We start from the raw sequence: 19371 nt of genomic DNA, 5'->3' as shown, positions 1-19371 counted from the left end.
TATTATTATTATTATTATTATTATTATTATTATTATTATTATTATTATTATTACTTTTTCTCAATATAGGCACTCAAGGTTTCTAACAACAAATTTAAAACAGTACAAGTCAAAAACAATACAAAAGCAATAAAATATAGATATAAAGTTTTGTATGTTTTTGTATGTTTGCATACACCCTTGCACATTTCTAAATGAAACTCTTCTGTTCATTGAAACGGGAGTGCTTTTTGCAGTTATTACTGGTACAAGTAGTGAAAAGATCCCTGAAGTTACCATCCTCTTGCAAGCCTCCTTTTGAGCTATAATTTCTCCACAATTTCAAAGAGATGCTGGCACTACTGGAGGGGGGCCCCAACATACCCCCTCCCTTTTTAGGATAAAACATATGCTGCACCTTGTAAGTTCTGTCTGTCCTAAGACTACAGTTTCCTAAAATAACTTCACAAAGACAAAGTTTGTCAAAAAAAATCTTGTTAAAGGAACTTGAGATGTTTACCTACCAGCAGCATTATTGTCACTGAAGGCCATAGATTAATGACATAACTAGTTAAATTAAATTAAAATCCAAAAAACTAGAAAAGAATTTCAGGAGATCAGTGTCTAAAAATACCTTCCTACCTTTTCAATTTCCTCCAAAAATGCATCAATCAAATCTCTTGGAAAAGTGGGGTCTCTGGTTTTCTTATGTTCATCCACTATCTCTTTTACAATAGAACTAAAATCATCGTAGATTTTCTTAACTTTATGGTGAGGTCCAGGAACACAGGAGAACCACGATCCTGCAGCCATAATCTGGTATAGTAGTAATCAAAGAATTAAGTTACACGAGGAGCTTTTTAAAACAGAAGGGCGGTATTAATAAGATACTTCAACTGAAATGAAACTGTATTGATAGTATGGCCGTAGGTACTCATTTCTTCACACTTGACACTTCTCTTTCCCATTTTTTTATCCTCACTCTTCAACCTATTGTCCAACATCAGCATGACAACAAAAACAACAATGATAATATATCTGATCTGAAACAAAAATCTGCATCAGGAAAAAATGTTTGCTTAAACTTCAAGAGTTTGAGAGTTTTCTGATCAAAAGCACACCTAAGCTGCAGCCTTTTTTGGAATGAATGTCAGGTCTGGTGTTTGGTTTTTTGTTTGTTTGTTTTCAGCTTGAGAAAGAGAAATTCAGTAGTTCAGTGATTTAATTTAGCTCCCTTTTTGCATGATTATATAATGTGGGACCCACTAAACTACATCGTGCTCCTCTTTTTAAAAGTTCGAAGCTTGTTTTTCTCAGCTCTAGAACAAATTTGCATTTTGGTCATCAAACCCTATCAGTTCTGATTTTTCAAGTCACTCTTCAAATAGAAAAACACAGAAACATTTTAAAGACCCAACCTTCCTTCCAAAATAAATATAGTCGCTCAATATCACATTCCAAGGATCCTAAAATTATTTCTAAAAAGCCAGGTTTAGTCGCACCCTGGAAAGCGGTAACAGTGTGACTCAGACAGTTCTTTGGTGAGAGTGTTCTGTAAGTGGGATGTGATGACCAAGACATCTTGTCTTGCCTAATCTTAGATGGCTCTTTCCAGTTAATCTCCAGTCAAACTCATGAAGGTACCTGGGGCAGGATTCTCATTAGACCCTTCAGGAGCTCATTAGTCAAATGCATTAGTTTCAGGAAAGTTTCATCACTGTATTCAAAGCGAGCACCAAATGTTAGCCCACAGATAATATTGCCAACTGCCCTGTAGATAAGATTGTGTGGGTCAAAAGGAGAACCTGTATGAGATACAAGAAGAACAAAATTGTTGAGGTGTGTCATTATCATCATCACTATTATCATATGTAGCCTGCTTTTCATTATGCAAACAATATGTGAGCATTCTCTAGATCTCACCATTTCCCCCTCTTTCTTTGGTAGATGTGTGAATGCTAAATGAGAGTTCTGCCCTGCAACAAACTGCTGGAAATCCCATTTCTCTTTCTTGATCTAAGGACCAGTCTTCTTTGATCCTCTTTCCCCTGTTCTTCTCCCAGCAATTTCTGACCCCAGGATTTGCTTAGCACCAACTTCTGCCACTTTCCAGCACCCTAAATCTAGTCCCCATAATCTGATGTCACAGCCTGTATCATAGGACCTTCCCCATTTCTACAGTACTTTCTCCGCTTCTCTCTTTGAGTTAACTTGTCCCCATTTTGAAGCAAGTATATCTCAATGTCTAGTTGTTTATCAGTTCTGAAGCTCTACTGTAACATTTGCTGTTCCCCAGTGCAACCATTGTGTTAATAATTTTGATTCTTGAGTTTTATGTACAAATTCCCCAGTGAAATAGCTCTGTATGACTATGCATTACTAGGCCCAATCTGCCTATATGCATTACTTTCCAAGATTCAAAGATACTTTTTGAGTGTATATACTCAGAACATGTATGGAATTTCAAATTTTATTACTGGGATTAATAGAGGGGCAAATGAAAAGCCATAAAATAATAATAAATTATTATTATTATTATTATTATTATTATTATTATTATTACATCAATGAGACAATGGAAAAATGGGGAAATACCATCAGATTGGCTACTGAAACTGTTCGAATTAGTTGAGATGGATAAATTAACTATGTTAGGGAGACATAAAATGATAAATGGCTTTGTGAAGGATTGGTAGCCCTTTCTACAATTTATGGAAGAGAGAAATCAAGAAATTATATTTAAAGATCTGAAAAAACTAATTATTTGTTTTGAAAGTAAAATGTTGCAATTATCCGTGTTTCTATACGTTGTTAAATGGAAGAAAAATCTTGATAGTCAAGTAATGCCAATGAAGGGAAAACTGAAAATCCAAATTGTTTTGTTTGTGTAGATATGTTTATTTTTTTTAACTCTCTTATACTGTATCATATTTCAGTATGCGCCTTTATTGTTTGATTCAGAATGTGTGTTAGAAAAACTTCATTAAAAAGACTGGAGGAAATAAGAAAGACGTGTACTGTATGATTTTATACATGTGTTTTGAATGTGTACCTTCTAGCAGATAGCTATAGCATTTTGTGTATTGAATGGACTTTAAATTTAAAAGTAAATCCTGGGAAGATAAATAGAATGTTCCGACCCCATTTTAGTCCAATAGTTCCATTGCTTCTACCTTGGCTTCAATCCAGGCCTTTGCATCATGACCGTGGAATGTGTAAAGACCTGATCACAATCTAAGATCATAATCTTAACACTGACAAGTGACCAAGGAATCAACATGGAAGAAGAGATGCTGAAGAATTCAAGGGGGAGGGGTGCCGTTCTGGAGCTCAGACTATGGAGGAACCTTTAGCCAGGACTGGCTGCCTGGAAGGCTACATCATATCCATTGGTGGATATGAAATCCATATGACTTCCTCTTATCCATTGGAAGTGCATTAAAGAGGAACTATACTTGTATCACTTACAGAAATGATTTAGTGACTCCAGAGGGCACTAGAGACACATAGAGACAAGTAGGGCTCCCTAGTGTGTGTTTTGTTTTGTTTTTTCTTTTCTTGTTGATCTGTTATTTTTTCATTATACAATGATACTCTCAGGTACAGTTTCCCTTCCAAACATTTCCCCCAAGTACTCTTTTGCTAGTGTAACAAGACCTCCTTTCTCTATCTCTCAGGTTTTTAAAAAAGATTTTAGTACATTACATATCTGTAATATGTAACTGTTCCTTTGTCTCAAAATAATTTTTAATATTGATTTCAAACATCAACTATCATTCAAGCCTCCAGAATGTATCCCAAGCCATCTCCATCTCCTAACCCAAATGAGATTACCTTCTTTGGATTTGATCTCAGAACACAAATATCCAGCTTCCTCTGATATTCTTTTTTCAAGGGATTTTTTCCCCATCCCAAAGTTTTTCAGCGTAGAGACACAGAACCTTCTCTGTTCCCTCCAGCCGTTGCTGCATGTTGCCAAGAAAATTCCTAAACAAGATAAAAGAAATTCCTGAAAATTCACTATTAATTTTTCTGTTTAATCTTTTAAAAGTTAAGATCTGATTCTGTAATTTTTCTTCTTATATTTTATAAAAATTCTCAGCCAATTTTCCTAGTTGTTGTAATTCTTTGCTTATTTCATTCTTGCAGGTAAAAGTGAATAATTTCAAACATTTTCTCCCTGTTGATTTTCTTGCTCATGATTAAACTATTCTTTGTTCTTCATAACTTTTATGTGCAAAATAACACTCGCCAAAGAACTTGTTCCATGGTTTTTTCCCACAAAAACAGCATTCTGTGTACAGAATTATGACATTTTCATAAAAGTTTTATTTAAAAAATCTTTAAAAATCTAATGGTGGTTGACCATTTTCACAACAAGATTTCTTGGTTGAGGGACTCCTTCTTTCCAAGGATGAGAAATTCTGTCAATATTCTTTGCATCCCTATACTGCTATCTGTTATTTTACTGCTGATGACACAGTCAATTAGCTGACTGAGCAGACTGGACAAGAAAGCACAGGCCAAGCCCATGCTTACCTGGCTCAGGGTTCAATCTGGAACAGTCCCCAGGCTAATGTGGGGACACTGTCCCTACACCAGATCCAGTATGCTGCAGGCTCTTACCTCCATCATTGGTGCTTAATGTGATGTGGAAACAGGATGCCTGGCTGCAGGCGACCTGTTTCTGCATCAAATCCAGTGACGGGGGGTAGTCTCATGCAGCACAGACAATGGAGGTAAGTGGAGCATGGGGCCATCAGGACAGCTAGGATTTGCCACAATTCTTTCCAAGAAACTATGCTGCAAATGGTGGGACAATTTGACCCACATTAAGGCCCTTTTGCCCTAGGATTGGATCCACTGGATCCACACCTACTTGGGCAGGATTAAGCCTGATCCTGCCACCAGGGTTTATGGTCTACATCATCCTACCAGAACGTCAAAGGGGGGGAGGGGAAATCCCAGGTCTTTTGTCCCATGTGGACAATCCCACAATGTTGTCTAGTAAGGTCACAAAGCTATTTAGTTCATCTGCCTCTCCATACCTATCTTGATCATTTATAGGCCAAGCAAAGAAAGAACTATCTTCTCACATGCTTCTGAGCCCTGTTACCTGAATGTGGTTCTTATTGTAGCCAGCTGCATGAGGATCTGTTTACAAGTTTATAACAAAGGCTGGGTTGTGAAGGGAGGGAAAATCCCCAGTAGGGCAATAGATTTATTTGGACAGACCAAAACACCACAGGAGTGTGCTGGCTATCAGGGTCTCCAAAACTCATCATCAAACTGAGTGGTAGAAATAGTAGGGCTGGGGAAAGAAACATAGACATTTAAAAATTTAGCCAGATGTTGTAACCCTGAGTTCTGCAGTTAAACTCAGTTCCAAAATAGAGGCTGTAGACTGAATGAATCACTGGTCAGTGAGCAGGTGTCATACTGTATCAAGCAAGTGCCCTGGGCAAGTCACATGCTCTCAGCCTTAGAGGAAGGCAATGGCAAACCTCCTCTGAACAAAACTTGTCAAGAAAAATCCACGATAGGGTCGCCATAAGCCAGAAAAGACTTGAAGGCACACAACAACAACAAATACTAGAAGGCTACTGAAAAACAAGACAAAAGAAAACCAGACACATTTTTGGATTTTAGACTTTCCTGTTTCTTCCCTCAACCTGTAATATTTTAAAAAATAAAAAAGACAAAAATATTTGCAAATATTTGTCCATCCCATTGAATGACTTTTAATGGCTGCTTCATGCAGAGCATAAGACTTTTGAAATGAATTGAATTAATAATAGGAAAAAAGAGATTGGCTCCTATATGAGTCCATAACCAAATACAGTTGACCCTCTGTTTTCACAGCAGATCCGTTCTGGATCCTTCCCCCCGTGAAAACAAAGGCTCGCCCTTATTGAAGCCCCATAGGCTTGAATGGAGCACGCCCTGGGTGTGTGCACCATTGCAAGTAGCGGAGGTCGCCCCTCCATCTATATTCAAGGGCCCAGATCTGAGATCCATGCATTAGGAGGGGCGACTGTACAGTTGTCCTATATTTTAACTGTTATGGCTGTAACATTCTACTGCACAAAATCATTTTGTTAGAAAATACACAGCACATTCCATCATTGCCTGAGCAACACTTGCCTTCACACTTCTTTGCATGGCCTATCACATACAACAGTGGCAATGATGGCCGGTCAACAAAGTCCTCAGCTTTTTGTCCCAGGGCTTCCTTTATGATCTTGAAACCATTTAATAAAACATAATTTTTCCATCCAGCCTGGAAAGAGACGACTGGTCCAAAGTGTCTTTTCAGCTATAATGCATAAGAAGAAAACAAGCAGACAAACAAATGAGTCTGTCGTCTAGAGGGAAATTGCAGCAAGAACAGAAAACTCCAAATAGTACAGACCATTAAAGGGAGGGGGATTTAAAGGGACTAGATACAGGCTAATTGTTTGAAGGTAATTCTTGAAGGCACAAACACAGTTTGTTGAATATCTCTTCTCTTTAGGATCTTTTCTAGTTCTTTCATAACTGTCCTTCCCATTTCCGGTCTTCTTATTTCTTGACTGCAGTCACCAATCTGATCAATGTTTGATCCCAGGTACAGAAACTCTTTAACTATTTCAATTTCCTCATTGTCGAGATTTAATTTGTGTATTTCTTCTGTGGTCATTATTTTTGTTTTCTTTATCTTTAGTATTAAGTGTGCCTTTGCACGTTAATCTTTGACCTTCCTTAGTAACTGTTCCAAGTCTTAGATGTTTTTTGCTAGTATTATGGTACCATTCCCTTAGTATCTTAGATTGTTGATGTTCCTTCCTCTTATTTTCACTCTTCCTTCTTCTTAAAAAAAAAAAAGGCACAGCATATTAGTTTTAAGTGTGCCAAAGCACTGCTGGCCACTGCAGAAACCTGGTGCTTCAGGCTCAAGGCTGAGTACAGAAGTAATAATAATAATAATAATAATAATAATAATAATAATATGTGCCTGCCTCTTCACCGGTTGTGTGCCTGCCTCTTCAAGGGGGGTGCAATCCTGTTCAGAACAAGCTAAATCTCTAGCCCCTGATCTGCCTTTTGACTGAGCAGTGCTTTTGTTTTCTCTGGGTTAAACTTCAGTTTCTTCATCCTAATCCAACTCATTAGTGATGACAGACACCACTTTAGAACAGAGACAGATTATTTGGAGTTTGGTGGGAGAGGAGACATCAAACTCCCAAAACCTGGACAACTTCTCTCAGAGGTTTCATATAGATATTGAATAGCATGGAGGTTGGTGGGCATAACCCTAAGGGGTCTATTGAAGCAAAGGATTATTTTCAGACAAGAATGGTCAATTTGTTGGGTTAGAAATAAAATGGGAGAATTTGGATATCTTGTTAATAGGTGTTTATGTCCCACTAGATAATAAAAGCAAACTATTGGAAAAATATGGAATTTCCACATGATAATATAATAATGATGGGGGACTGGAATGGGGTGTTGAACCCCTCAGTTGGCAAGAAAACTAAGGGGAAACTTAAAGATAAACAAGGGCAACTCCCAAAATCTGTTTTTAATTAATTAGATATGTTACAGTAGAATCTCGATTATCTGACCTTTGGTTATCCAACGTTCTGGATTATCCGATGTCCAATTGCTTCTTCATGAGTGCACATGTGTGCTCACGAAGAAGCATGGAACGGCGGATAATGGTGCAGCAGCTTCATTTTCCTCAGCCTGTGGGGAGTGCGCACACTCCCCGCAGGCTGAGGAAATCCAAGCCATGGAGGAGGGAAGGGGGAAGGGAGGAGGGGAAGGGAGGCGAGTGACTTTTGTCCCCAATGGCGGTGCACATACACACACGCCGTCATTGGGGACAGTCTGGGTTATCCAACATACTCAGTTATCTGACTATCAGCCGGCCCATTTATATCAGATAATCGAGACTCTACTGTACTTCCAGATGATGTATGGAGACACAAATATGGTCAAACAAAAGACTTTAGTTTTTTGTGGGTTTTTCAGGCTAGGTTTACTGAATATAAACTGTATTATTACACATGTCCTTTAGAATGGTTAAAAGAATGGCTCAGAATAGATAACAGAAGATTATTACATCTGGAGGGAATAGGTAATGTTTTCAGTTGGCATGCATTATTATGGTAAAGTAAGAACAAACAGTGATTTCAAAAACTACTATAAAAGGAAAGCTCTGTGGAAAATTTGGGATAAATACAAAAATAAGATAAACAGAAACATTCCAAAAAGTATGTCACTAAATGAAGCTTTACATAGAAATGACTAAATGTTGAGAAATAAATTGTTAATTTATAATGAATTATTAATAGAAGAACAAGGTAAATTAAGATTAAAAACTAGAAAGGAATTACAAACTGATGGTATAAAATGGAACTGGTTTCTTTATATGCAAATAAAATAAAGGTATACTATGGATCAAAAAGCATATGGGATAACTAATGAAACAGAAATGGAAAATACATTATTTAAAGAAACATGATCTTGTTGCAAAAATCTATAAAACTTTGTTGAGATGGGAAATGGAAGAAGAGCAAATTAAAGAATGCATGATCCGTGGCCTGAAGTGACTGTAGGAGAAAACTGTGATAGCTGAGTGAAAGTGCTGCCATGAGCTCTGCAGTGCCAATTTTATTTGAAATTAATGTCCAATTAACTTTACATAAGAGTCAGCTGTTGTAGCTCTCTCTGTATTTTAAACTGGTCTTCATTGGCATGAATACCCGTTTAAAATAAAGAGAGATATGCAACAGCCTACTCTTATGCAAACTTAATTAGAAATAAAGTTGACACTGCACATGAGAGCCAGTATGGCATAGTGATTTGCGCATTGCCCTACAATTCTGGAGACCAGGGTTTAATTCAGGGGTAGGCAACCTTTTTGAGCCGGGGGCCGGGTTGCTGTCCCTCAGACAACTGGGGGACCGAAGCCAAAAAATAAATAATTATTTTTTAAAAAAAAAAATTAAATATATAAATAAAAAAAGACAAATGTAGGACAAAATTTTCAAATGGTAGACACTTTTTTTTAAAAAATGGAGGACATGCGAAAAAATTTGCTGATTTTTAAAAAAATCTTAATATAAATGCATGTTTCTGAGGCTTCTATAGACAATTGCCCCCCCAAAGGCCCTGGTGGCAATCGGCAGCAGGACCGGGCTGGGGCCGGTCCCAAGGCTTCGCCGGGCCACATCCGGCCCGCGGGCCGCAGGTTGCCTACCCCTGGTTTAATTCCTGCTTGATCATGAAACCCACTGGGTGACCTTGAATAACTCACATGCTCTAAGCCTCAGGAGTAGGCAATGGCAAACCTCCTCTGAATAAATCTTGCCAAGAAAACCCCATGATTAAGTTGCCTTAGGGTCTCCATGTCAGAAATGACTTGAAGGCCCACAGTACACATATATTAATTGGCATGTGGGAGAGATTCAGCCAAGAAAACCCATTGGGTGATCTTGGACAAGTCACAGCTGTAGGGGAAGCCAGTGGCAAACCTCCTCTGAGTAAAACTTGTCAAGAAATCTCTGGGATAGGTTCACCATAAATCAGAGTTGATTTGAGAGGATATAAAATCATCAACAAGATATTCACTGATATGTTTATTTGAAGAGTCAACAGAAATTATTTAAAAGACAATTTAAATGCCTGCTTAAAGTCAATACCAAAAGTAATGCCAACATATATATTCCGTTTTTATGGAGAGACAGAGAGGAGGGGGGCTTGTAAAAATGCTCCGTATTTCAATAGACACAATCCAGCCACACACAATTTGGAAAAAAATTGGGCATTTTGCGCGGGAGGGGGACTCCATAATTCTGATGGAAAAGGCTGCACAGTTTTAACCAGAGTATCCACAGAATGCACATTAACAAACTGTGGCTGTCCATCCGCTTTGCGTAGATCCACATGGCTGCACACTTTGGGCAGAGGGAGAGCAAATAGATGCAAATTCACACAGGAAAATGAAGACAATTAAACAATGATGCAAATGAGCAAAAATCCACAGCAATTCACATTATACACATGTACAGACTAGCCTAATGAGACACACAGAAATTTCATTGATTCCACTAGTATAAGTAATGCAACTAATTGTATTTACTGCAGGGGAAGGGAAATCATGGAAATTTTAATGGAAATTTATACCTTGATAATTTTATTTGATATAGTCAACTTGGGGGGGGGGGGGGTCCCAGCTACTGTTATTGTACCATAACATGCATTGCTCTAAGAAGTGGGTGAGCTGATACTTACATAAAGAGCAGTTTTGTCAGGATTGTTTCTATCAAGTAGAAGTAAGTTCCCAATGAAAGGCAGAGGGGCAGGTCCTGGTGGACAGCGACTAGATCTCTTCCTCCATTTCTTATAATCCAGCAGCAGGGCAAAGGCAAGCAGTGTAAGAGAAATGGACACTGCTGTGAGATTATTCCAGCAAGATGAGACCTGGCGCCACAGCCAAGAGGTAGCAGGAAGGATCACAGACACTGGAGTAAACATCATCCCCCCCAGTGATTCCTGTTCTCTTAATGTACGTTTTCAAGTCATTCACTGCTGCTTTGGAAAGTCCTTCTTTTATCTTTCTTGGTTCAAATTATTGCTGCAGTGTAACCCACTATTAATATGGTTGCCTGAATAGGTGTGCTAGTGTTTTTGCCAATGAAACTGTAGAATGATTGCACAAGGACTTCAATTAAGCCATTTTAGAGGATTGTGTGCACTGTATATATTTAAAATATATTTACTGCTTCTATCTTCACCTAAATACACCAGATAAGAAGGGCAGCAACAAGTTCCACAGCTGAAATTAGGCAAGGCATGGGTGAACTGATAGGGAATGTTATGGAGGAGGTTAATAATATGCCTGTTGAAGATGAATCACTTGAGGGTCAAGCCAGACATTTAGCATTGCTTAAACAGTGCTGAAATCTTAAACCTTCAAGGCACAATAGCAATCTTGGTAGATATTTTGCATTTAATGCAAATTACCCCATCTCTTTGAATGTGCACATCCTTGTTCCAAAACTACCTTAAATGTAAATAGTCAGAGTACTCAAGATACTATTTGGGTGTGGAAATGGTTTAGAAGTAATTTACATTAGAACACTGATACTAGTTTGCAATCTGCTTCGTGTGGCAATGGAAGAGGTTGGCAAAGAGTAATGCCTCTTTTGGGCAGAGGTAGAAAAGCTCTGAAGATCTGAGGCCCCCTTTCCTAGTGAAAATGCACCCAGGAGGAAAAGAGAAATCAGCAGGCAGGGGCTGAGATTAACTATAGCTGTGGGGGTAGGGAGAAGCATGAGATCAACCTGCCTGCCTTCCTCTACTAATCCCTCCAGTTAGTAGCAGCACTGAGAGGAAAATGTGGGCATGTACCTGTCAATAAACTGCTGAGCCCAATAACTATTGGCAGAAAAACTGCTGGGCTTATAAACCAAGTCTGGAATATAGCGGAGTAGTTGACAAATTTGCAGAAACGTGGTTCACAGTCCTCAGTGAAGATGACAGGCACTGGATGTCTTCCAGACGTGAAGGAATTGCAGGAATCTTGGGAACTCTCCAGCAATCGCTGCTGCTCTGGCTCCAGCTAAATAAACGTCCAGAGAAGCCAGGCTCCCAAAAGTGCTATCTTTATTTACAGAGCTAGCCACAAATCACCAATGCTACTATATAGATCAAACAAATACCAACTCCTACTCAAACCCACAAGCAATTACTGGAAGCCACTCCAGACCATGCGGTCTCCCAAACTCAGTCACTTCCTGTCCCACACTGTAAAGTGTCCTTCTGTCCATGCAGACATATGTTTCATCATCCAGGCTTTGCTGCATATAGGCAAGCAGAGTGACCTTGTGCCTATGAGCATCAGCTGTGGCTAATCAGCCTTGTCCTTCTGGTGCTGGATGCTCATGGTCACACACACGTCTAAGCATTTCTCAGTTTGCTGGTTTTAACCCCTAACAGTACCCCACAACTTGAGGTGTCCACTTCAATAGGCTGTCAGAATCTGGGATTTTCTGTCATATGTAAATATGTTCATCATGGGTATTATATTAGTATAGTTATAAAAGAAACAACATAGTTGCTAGAGTGAAATGATGGGAATTGTAGTACTAAAGGCATGTAAGGGAAGCTGATTCAAAGAGTCTAGTCTCTGAGGTTGGAATCTGCAGGTGTGTAGGGGGGAGCTTTTCCCATAGTTGCAGAAGAAAAACAGATAAGGGTGAAGAGCCTGGTACAGCATTGGTGTCTGGGTGGAACAAGCTGCTGTGAAGAGGTGGTACATTCTGGTTGTTAAGTGAATTAGGGAAAAGCCTGCAAAATGTATGGGCAGGTACCGTTAAGGTTATTCCAATCGTTGTGGTTTATGGCTCCTGACTTCATATGCCTTCCTGCTTACACCTTTGGTGTTTTCTGGAATAAAGTTGCCTGTTTACTACACAGAAGTCTTGTTCACTGACCTACTGGGAGGAGTTAAACCAATTCTTGACATAGACCTTATGACAGAGCTAGCCCCACTTGAACTGAAGGAGAAGGTTACAGAAAACTAAAGGTGCTTACTTTATCAAGCGAAATATAATGCGTCTTTGGAAAGATAACAGAGTTGAATTATGAGTCTGACTGCTGAGGCATATATCTCTGAGGGAATCACATTGTAGGAGGTAATTATGTGTTAATGTTACTGTGGCTGACTGCTGGGAATGGCCACATCCGTCCCTGCCCAGCAGCTGCTGCATTGGAGAGATCAGCCGTGGTGGAGGGTGACAAAAACATAAATGCAGCAGGTGTTTAGCACAGGAAGGCTGAGGAAAGCCAACTCAGGAAGGAAGGAGGAAACTGGCTAAAGTAAATGGAGAAGACTCTCCAGAGGTGCTGGTCCTTGATATATCATTTGAGGTTATTGAACTAGGCTGCTTTACCAAAGTTAGGATTGGGACAAAGAAGGGAACCACAGGACTTCTGTACCTTCCTTGAAATTCCTCCTTTCTGAGTCTCTACCTCCCAGGGGAACCTAAAGAGGAAGAAAAGGAAGCCAGGTTAGATCTGAGCTCACCACTTTGCTTAGTCGAAAGATCATGGCGCTCCTTTAGGATGATGTTCAGATGACACATGCCAAAAGGAGTGCCAGAAAGTGCCATGGCAGTGGCAAGAGCACCTTTTTGCTGGCTCTAAAAGGAGCGACATTTTGCTGTTTCTTTTAGAGTAGTGAAGCACCAGATCGAGGCCGCAGCATGCTGTTGCTGCAGCCCTGATCCAGCGCTGAAAGGGGTGGCACAGAGTTGCTCCTTGGGGGTGGTCTGTTTTGCCCCTTTGTGACACTTACACAGAGAACCAAATTTAATTGGAATGACATGCTTTTGCCAGAGGTTATCCCCTTCTTCCCCTTTTTTCCTGCTTTTTATGATCTCTTATAAATCATCCCTGGACACTGCCTTCTCCACAATCCTTTTATGGTGCCCTCCATACATGTAGAATTCATATCTGTATTTATGATTTTGGTTACAGTATCTCTAGGAGCTGCACTTCCAGCAAGTCAAGCAAGATTGCATTATCAGCACCACAGGACAAAACCATGTGTTGTACAGCAGATGTTGACTGTTCATCTAGTCACATTGTATAGGCCTCACTGTTGTATGTAAAACAGGCACAAATGTGGGTTCTTATGGGACCATAAGGATGATCTCATGCAGAATGTTTCATTATACATAAGCAATGGCAGCTCAATATAATTCACGCTATACAGTATATAAATTACATTGGTGTAATTTAATTTCATCCAGGGAGTAAGGTCTGCAAACATAAAGACTCACTCTGGCTGATCCCTTCTAATTAACAGAGGGGTCATATCAGTAATCTTTATTTGGTCCATATGTCCATTCTTTACAGTACATGCATAGAGCTGTAAATAAAATTTTGTTGATTTGCAAAACAGACTCAGAGCTTCAAAATATGACTTTTGTACTTCAATTCAGTGGCCATGTTGGCCATGGCATAGTTTTAGTTATAGTTCAAAAAGCAACCTTTCCAAGCACTGACCACAATATAGCCACACAAGAAGCAGAAAGAATGTTCTTCCTAATAGTCTGCCTCCCCTACCCCTTTAACTTTCTTTCTGCTTCAGTGTTTTCTCAGTTTCCTCCAACCAGAAATGGAGAATGCAATGGAAAGAAGAAAAAAACTACAAATAGCCAAAAGGTTCAAGAAGTTCACATTCAAAGTCTGGAGAGATTGGGAGAGGTGGAGACTCTCTGCACTCCTTACCTATAATATTGGTTGAATCTATGCTAAATATGCAGATGATTTGGTTATAATACTGGAAAATCTTTTGGTAAATTCCGAAAAAGTCCTCCATTTGGTCAATGACTTTGGGGACTGTGCGGGATTCAAAATAAATAAATCTAAGTCAGCATTAATTACATGCAACCTGGCAAAAGAGAAAAAAGAAAAATTACCAATTAAAACCGGAATACAGATCCAGAAAAAAAAGTCTAATATCTAGGGATAGATATAACAAACAAAAATAGTGATCTTTTTGATAATAACTATAGGAAAAATTGGCAAGAAATAAAGAAAAATTTAGAAAATTGGTCAACATTGCAGATATCTTGGCTTGGTAGAATAGCATTATTCAAAATGAGCGTGCTTCCCAAACTATTGTATCTATTCCAGAATCTACCAATAATAAAAAATGATATAATATTTGGTCAGTGGAAGAAAGATATATTGAAATTCATTTGGACAAATAAGAAAGCAAGAATAAAATGGTCATCACTAATAGACAGTAGGGAAAGAGGAGGTTTGACCTTACCGGATTTGAAATTATATTACTATGCATGCTGCCTTGATTGGATAAGGGAATGGATAAATTTGGAAAATCGTAAATTATTAAATTTAAAAGGTTTTAATTTAATTTATGGCTGGCACACATATCTATGGTATGGGAAGATTGCAAAGAATAAAATTTTCAATGATCATATAATTAGGAGTTCACTGGGAAGGGTATGGAATAAATATAAGGAGAAAACATATAGAACTATCCCAGACTGGGTCTCACCACACGAAGCTCTGCTCAAAAGATCAGGCATAGAGGGAAGAAGCTGGCTGAGATACAAAGATATTTTAAAAATAGAAAAAGGGAAAATTATAATGAAATCTAAAAAAGAACTAGAAGAGAACAGCATCAAAATTCAATGGTTTGCATATTTACAACTATGTGAACGATATAGGACAGATTATAAGCAACCAGGGGTAAGTTGGGAAGAGACGGAATTAGATCTGATTATTCGAGATGGCAAAAGGAAAGGGTTGATTTCAAAACTATATAAATTCTCTCTCAAATTGGAATTGGAAAAAGAAAGGATTAAATCCTGTATGATCAGTTGGGCAAAAAATATAGGACATACAATAAATCTGGAAAGATGAGAAAAAGCTTGGGGAAAAGATCTAAAATTCACCTTATGCATGGACATAAAAGAAAACTTGATAAAGATGATCCACAGGTGGTATCTGACCCCTTCCAGATTAAGTAAAATTCACAGAAACTGTATGAGCACATGTTGGAGATGTAACGGTAGTGTCGGCTCCTTCTTTTATATGTGGTGGACCTGTCCTAAGGTGCAAAATTATTGGTATAAGATTAGAGAAATTATACAAAAAATGTATCAAATTGAAATGAAATTGGAACCTGAGTTATTTTTTGCTGAATATGGCAGACAACAAAGAAATTAGACAAAATCTAAAACCTATTTTGTACTTGATAACAACAGCAAGGATGTCACTGGCAAAGGTTTGGAAACATTCAGAAGTTCCCACAATAGATACATGGTTAAATGAATGATTGGAAATAGTAGAAATGGAGAGGATCACAATGGCCTTAAAAGGGAAAAACGAAGAGTCAAAAGAAACATGGGACCCATTGATAAAGTTCTGTAAAGACAGATGGTCAACATAAATACAATATTAAGTGTAATCTCAATCTATAATATTTTATTTTCCATATAAAGTAGTAAATAGTTTAATATAGCAGTCTGGCTATGGAATAAAGAAGAAAGCTTTGCAGAAAGGTGCAATCTCTATGTTGGTATTCAAGAGGAGAAAAATACATACACGCACAAACAGTGTGAGAGGAAGGATCGTAGTAACAAAGAGATCTCGATTGAGAGAGGAATATATCTGATTAGCTGTTAAGAAGTATTTACTGAAATCAATCAGGGGGGAGGGGGTAATTATAGTTGAATCTATGTAATAAGAATATAGAAATATGTAAATATTGTAAACTTCAATAAAGATTTTTTTTAAAAAAAGCAGTTAAACCAACAGGAGCAGAAACACATGGTCTCCTCCTTATGGCAATGCCAAAAGAAGATATAGAAAAGGTGGAGTTCTGTGGCTTACAATGGTTCATTCAGATAAGAACATAAGAATTTCCCAGTTACATCAGACCAAAAGCATTCTGATTCCCAGAACAGGAAACCAGATGTTTATGAAAAGCTTGCAAGCAGAACATGAAGGTAGTCACTCCCTCCTATGGCTTTTCCCCATCAATTGGGAATTCTAATGGGGATGGAAAAGAATTTAGCTGCTTACTGACTGAAATTCTCATTGAAATAGCCTGTTCTGCACTTCTTGGGGCAACTGCAAAGCACATTTACATGAAGAAATGTATATATTTGTGATGCTTGTGGTTTGTTGTTGTGTGCCTTGACATTGTTTCTGACTTATAGCAATCCTAAGGCGACCCATTCACATTCACACCTTATTCATCTGTGGGGCATCCAGGTTACTGTCCATATTGGACAACTAACTACTTACTTTCACTGGATGTATCCACATATATTGCTATATCTTCTATGCTGTAATAACAGCCAATCCTGACCACTGACGAAGACTTTATGTCGAAATGCGTTTGATCCTATTTTATCAATTCATCACTTGTAATGGGCTTGCTATGTTATCCCTCCCATCTGTTTCCTTGGAGGTGTTGAAAACTTCGTTTGTATTTGTATTTCATATGTATGACATCTCCATATACTCGATTTATTGGTTTGGATTCATAGTTCCATAGCCTAGTACATATTGGTTACATCAGCTTTTTTATTCATTTGTCTCATAAGCTTGTGATTTTATCTTTGGGCTCTGCATACAGACCACAGCATTTTTGTCTGTCTGTAGGATTGACTATATTTTACCTATCCCTCCCATTTTTTTATCCCATTCTTCTAGCTTGCTTCCAATAAAACTTTTGCTACTTTTTGATCATTGCTCCTTTTTCCCCTAGACTTTTTTGTTCAGCCGACCCATTCACATGTACATATCTGACATGTCACATAAAACATGTACAGTTGAAACATACTTTAGTGAAAGTGTAAAATGCCTTAAGATGCATTAGGAAAAGTCAGGATCCAATTATTATGTGAGATTTTAAACATAAAATCTCTGTTTCCATAGTTGTATAAGACTCTCTCATGTGACATTTCAATTCTAACATATGACAAGCTTTAATAGTGCAAAAACCTTATCTTTGCACAGCTGAACATACCCTACAGCTGAATCGTCAGCACATATTCACTGAATTCAGAAATTAATACCAATTAGAACAGATCTATTGAAATAATGGGAACTTGTTCAGTCAACACTTATGCATAGTTCATGGACTCAAGGGGTCTCCTTTAATGGGGACTAACAAGGAATGCACTGTAAAATATTGTCCCATCTTTTGTCATGAAATGCAGATTAATGGGTGGATATAATAATGTTTTATATTTACTATATAGCATTTTTCTTCCAAATGCTCAGGCACTTTACAAACATCATCGATAGTAAGAGTTAAAATAACCTGGAGGACAGGCCATTACTATAGCTACGTTATTTAAGATAGGGAGGATGTTTCTGAGTAATGATTTGTTTGCCAAAGGTAGCCAGTGAGTCTAGAGCAATGTCCAGTCAGGGATGTGATATGCACTTGTAGAAATCTCTGTTTTGTCAGAATAAATAAACTTCCCTGCAATAGTCCCATGTCACTTTAAAATAAATACTTGTAAGTTTTTTTCAAGATGTATTTATCACAAAATAAAAATATATTTACCATGCTGAAAATTCAACTTTTCATTTTCCAAATGAATTTTTTTAGAAGTGACCAATAAGAATATGTGTAAAGGAAGTGTGTGAATTTCCTTCTTTTTGTAGTTGTGTGTGTACTGATGATAGAAGCAAGAGTCTTACTTATATTACTTTTTCAACCAGATTAAAATACCATATTAAATCACACAGTAATCATATTAAAACACAGTAAAGAGCATTGGAGAATATAATATGATAGGAACAGATGACAGTGGAACAATGTAAAAGTGTAGTCAGATGCGGTCTAATCAAAATGCAGTGGGCCCTGGGTATCTGCTGGGGTTTGGTTTCCAGGATCCCCTGTGAATACCAAAATCCGTGAATGCTTAAGTTCCTTTATATACAAGGACATAGTAAAATGGTGTCCCTTATATAAAAGGCAAAATCAAGGGTTGATTTTTGGATTGTTGCTTTTAATATAATATTTGTAAGACGTGGATGGTCGAATCTGTTGATGCAGAACCTATGGATACAGAACACGATTGTAGCCTTTCATAGTATTGTAGCATAGAAAGCTTGAAGTTGAAAGTCCACTGAGGTAGACTACAACATGAAAAGAAAAATGAGGCAAGCTATAGGTCTCACTCCTACACACCCCTAAAATGAGTAACATTACCTTCAGTTCCCCTCCTTCCTATCTCAGCCAGTTGAGCAACATTATCTTATCACATTCCTCCCTCTTTTAACCAAGGTAACCTGCCCACAATTAAATGTAATTTCTTTTACTTGTTCAAGACTCCAATAAGGTGTGCTCTCACACTTACAAATAAGCCTCGGATGGACTGCACATTTTGCACTACCACAACTCCTTCTCTCCTACACACACATCTGTCTTGAATGCTTAGCACAGCAATAAAATTCAACTCTAACAGGTTTTCATGTGAGACATTTAGGGTGTGACATTACCTGTACCCACTCAGTGGGAATTACGTAAATTCCACCTAGTCACTTTCTGGTTGGAAAAAGGTCCATACAGACCTGAAACAAGTGATGGGGGGACACTAAAATGCCCTACAATATAATGAAAGAGCAAATAGTACCGCCCTGAAGGTTTGGGGGGCAGCATTGATTATTTTGAGGGGGGGAACTGAACCTCAAAATTCTGAAAAGAGCATACAAGGAGGGTGAGAAGGGAGAGGATAGCCCTCCAGGATCCCGTAGAAGGGCTGATGTACAACACATAGGGTTTCTAGCCTGAAGAAGAAGAGCCCTCCCTCTAGTCCATCTGCCTTGGTCCAGGCCTCAGTTGAA

The 19371-nt window shown here is 38.3% G+C and overlaps 1 protein-coding gene across 2 annotated transcripts in view; it reads right to left on the bottom strand.

Moving 5' to 3' along the window:
• LOC121930835 (cytochrome P450 2D14-like) overlaps nt 1-19347 on the bottom strand; it is a 25164-nt gene extending 5817 nt beyond the window's left edge. The window contains exons 1-7 of one of the 2 annotated variants that reach the window (XM_042467754.1): nt 15456-19347; nt 14263-14425; nt 10258-13012; nt 6124-6295; nt 3814-3966; nt 1624-1784; nt 622-795 (exon numbers count right to left, since the gene is read on the bottom strand). In XM_042467754.1, coding sequence (XP_042323688.1) covers nt 622-795; nt 1624-1784; nt 3814-3966; nt 6124-6295; nt 10258-10503 — 906 coding nt within the window. In that variant the 5' untranslated portion in view covers nt 10504-13012; nt 14263-14425; nt 15456-19347. Of the gene's footprint in view, nt 1-621; nt 796-1623; nt 1785-3813; nt 3967-6123; nt 6296-10257; nt 13075-14262; nt 14426-15455 lie in introns of those variants that run through there. The other variant, XM_042467755.1, reaches the window with a different exon arrangement.
• Between the last annotated feature and the right edge of the window lie 24 nt (nt 19348-19371).

This window comes from Sceloporus undulatus, chromosome 5 (genome assembly GCF_019175285.1).
Source record: "Sceloporus undulatus isolate JIND9_A2432 ecotype Alabama chromosome 5, SceUnd_v1.1, whole genome shotgun sequence".
NCBI lineage: Eukaryota > Metazoa > Chordata > Lepidosauria > Squamata > Phrynosomatidae > Sceloporus > Sceloporus undulatus.
Note: the sequence above shows the minus strand (reverse complement) of the source record. Positions and strands in the feature narration are given on the sequence as shown.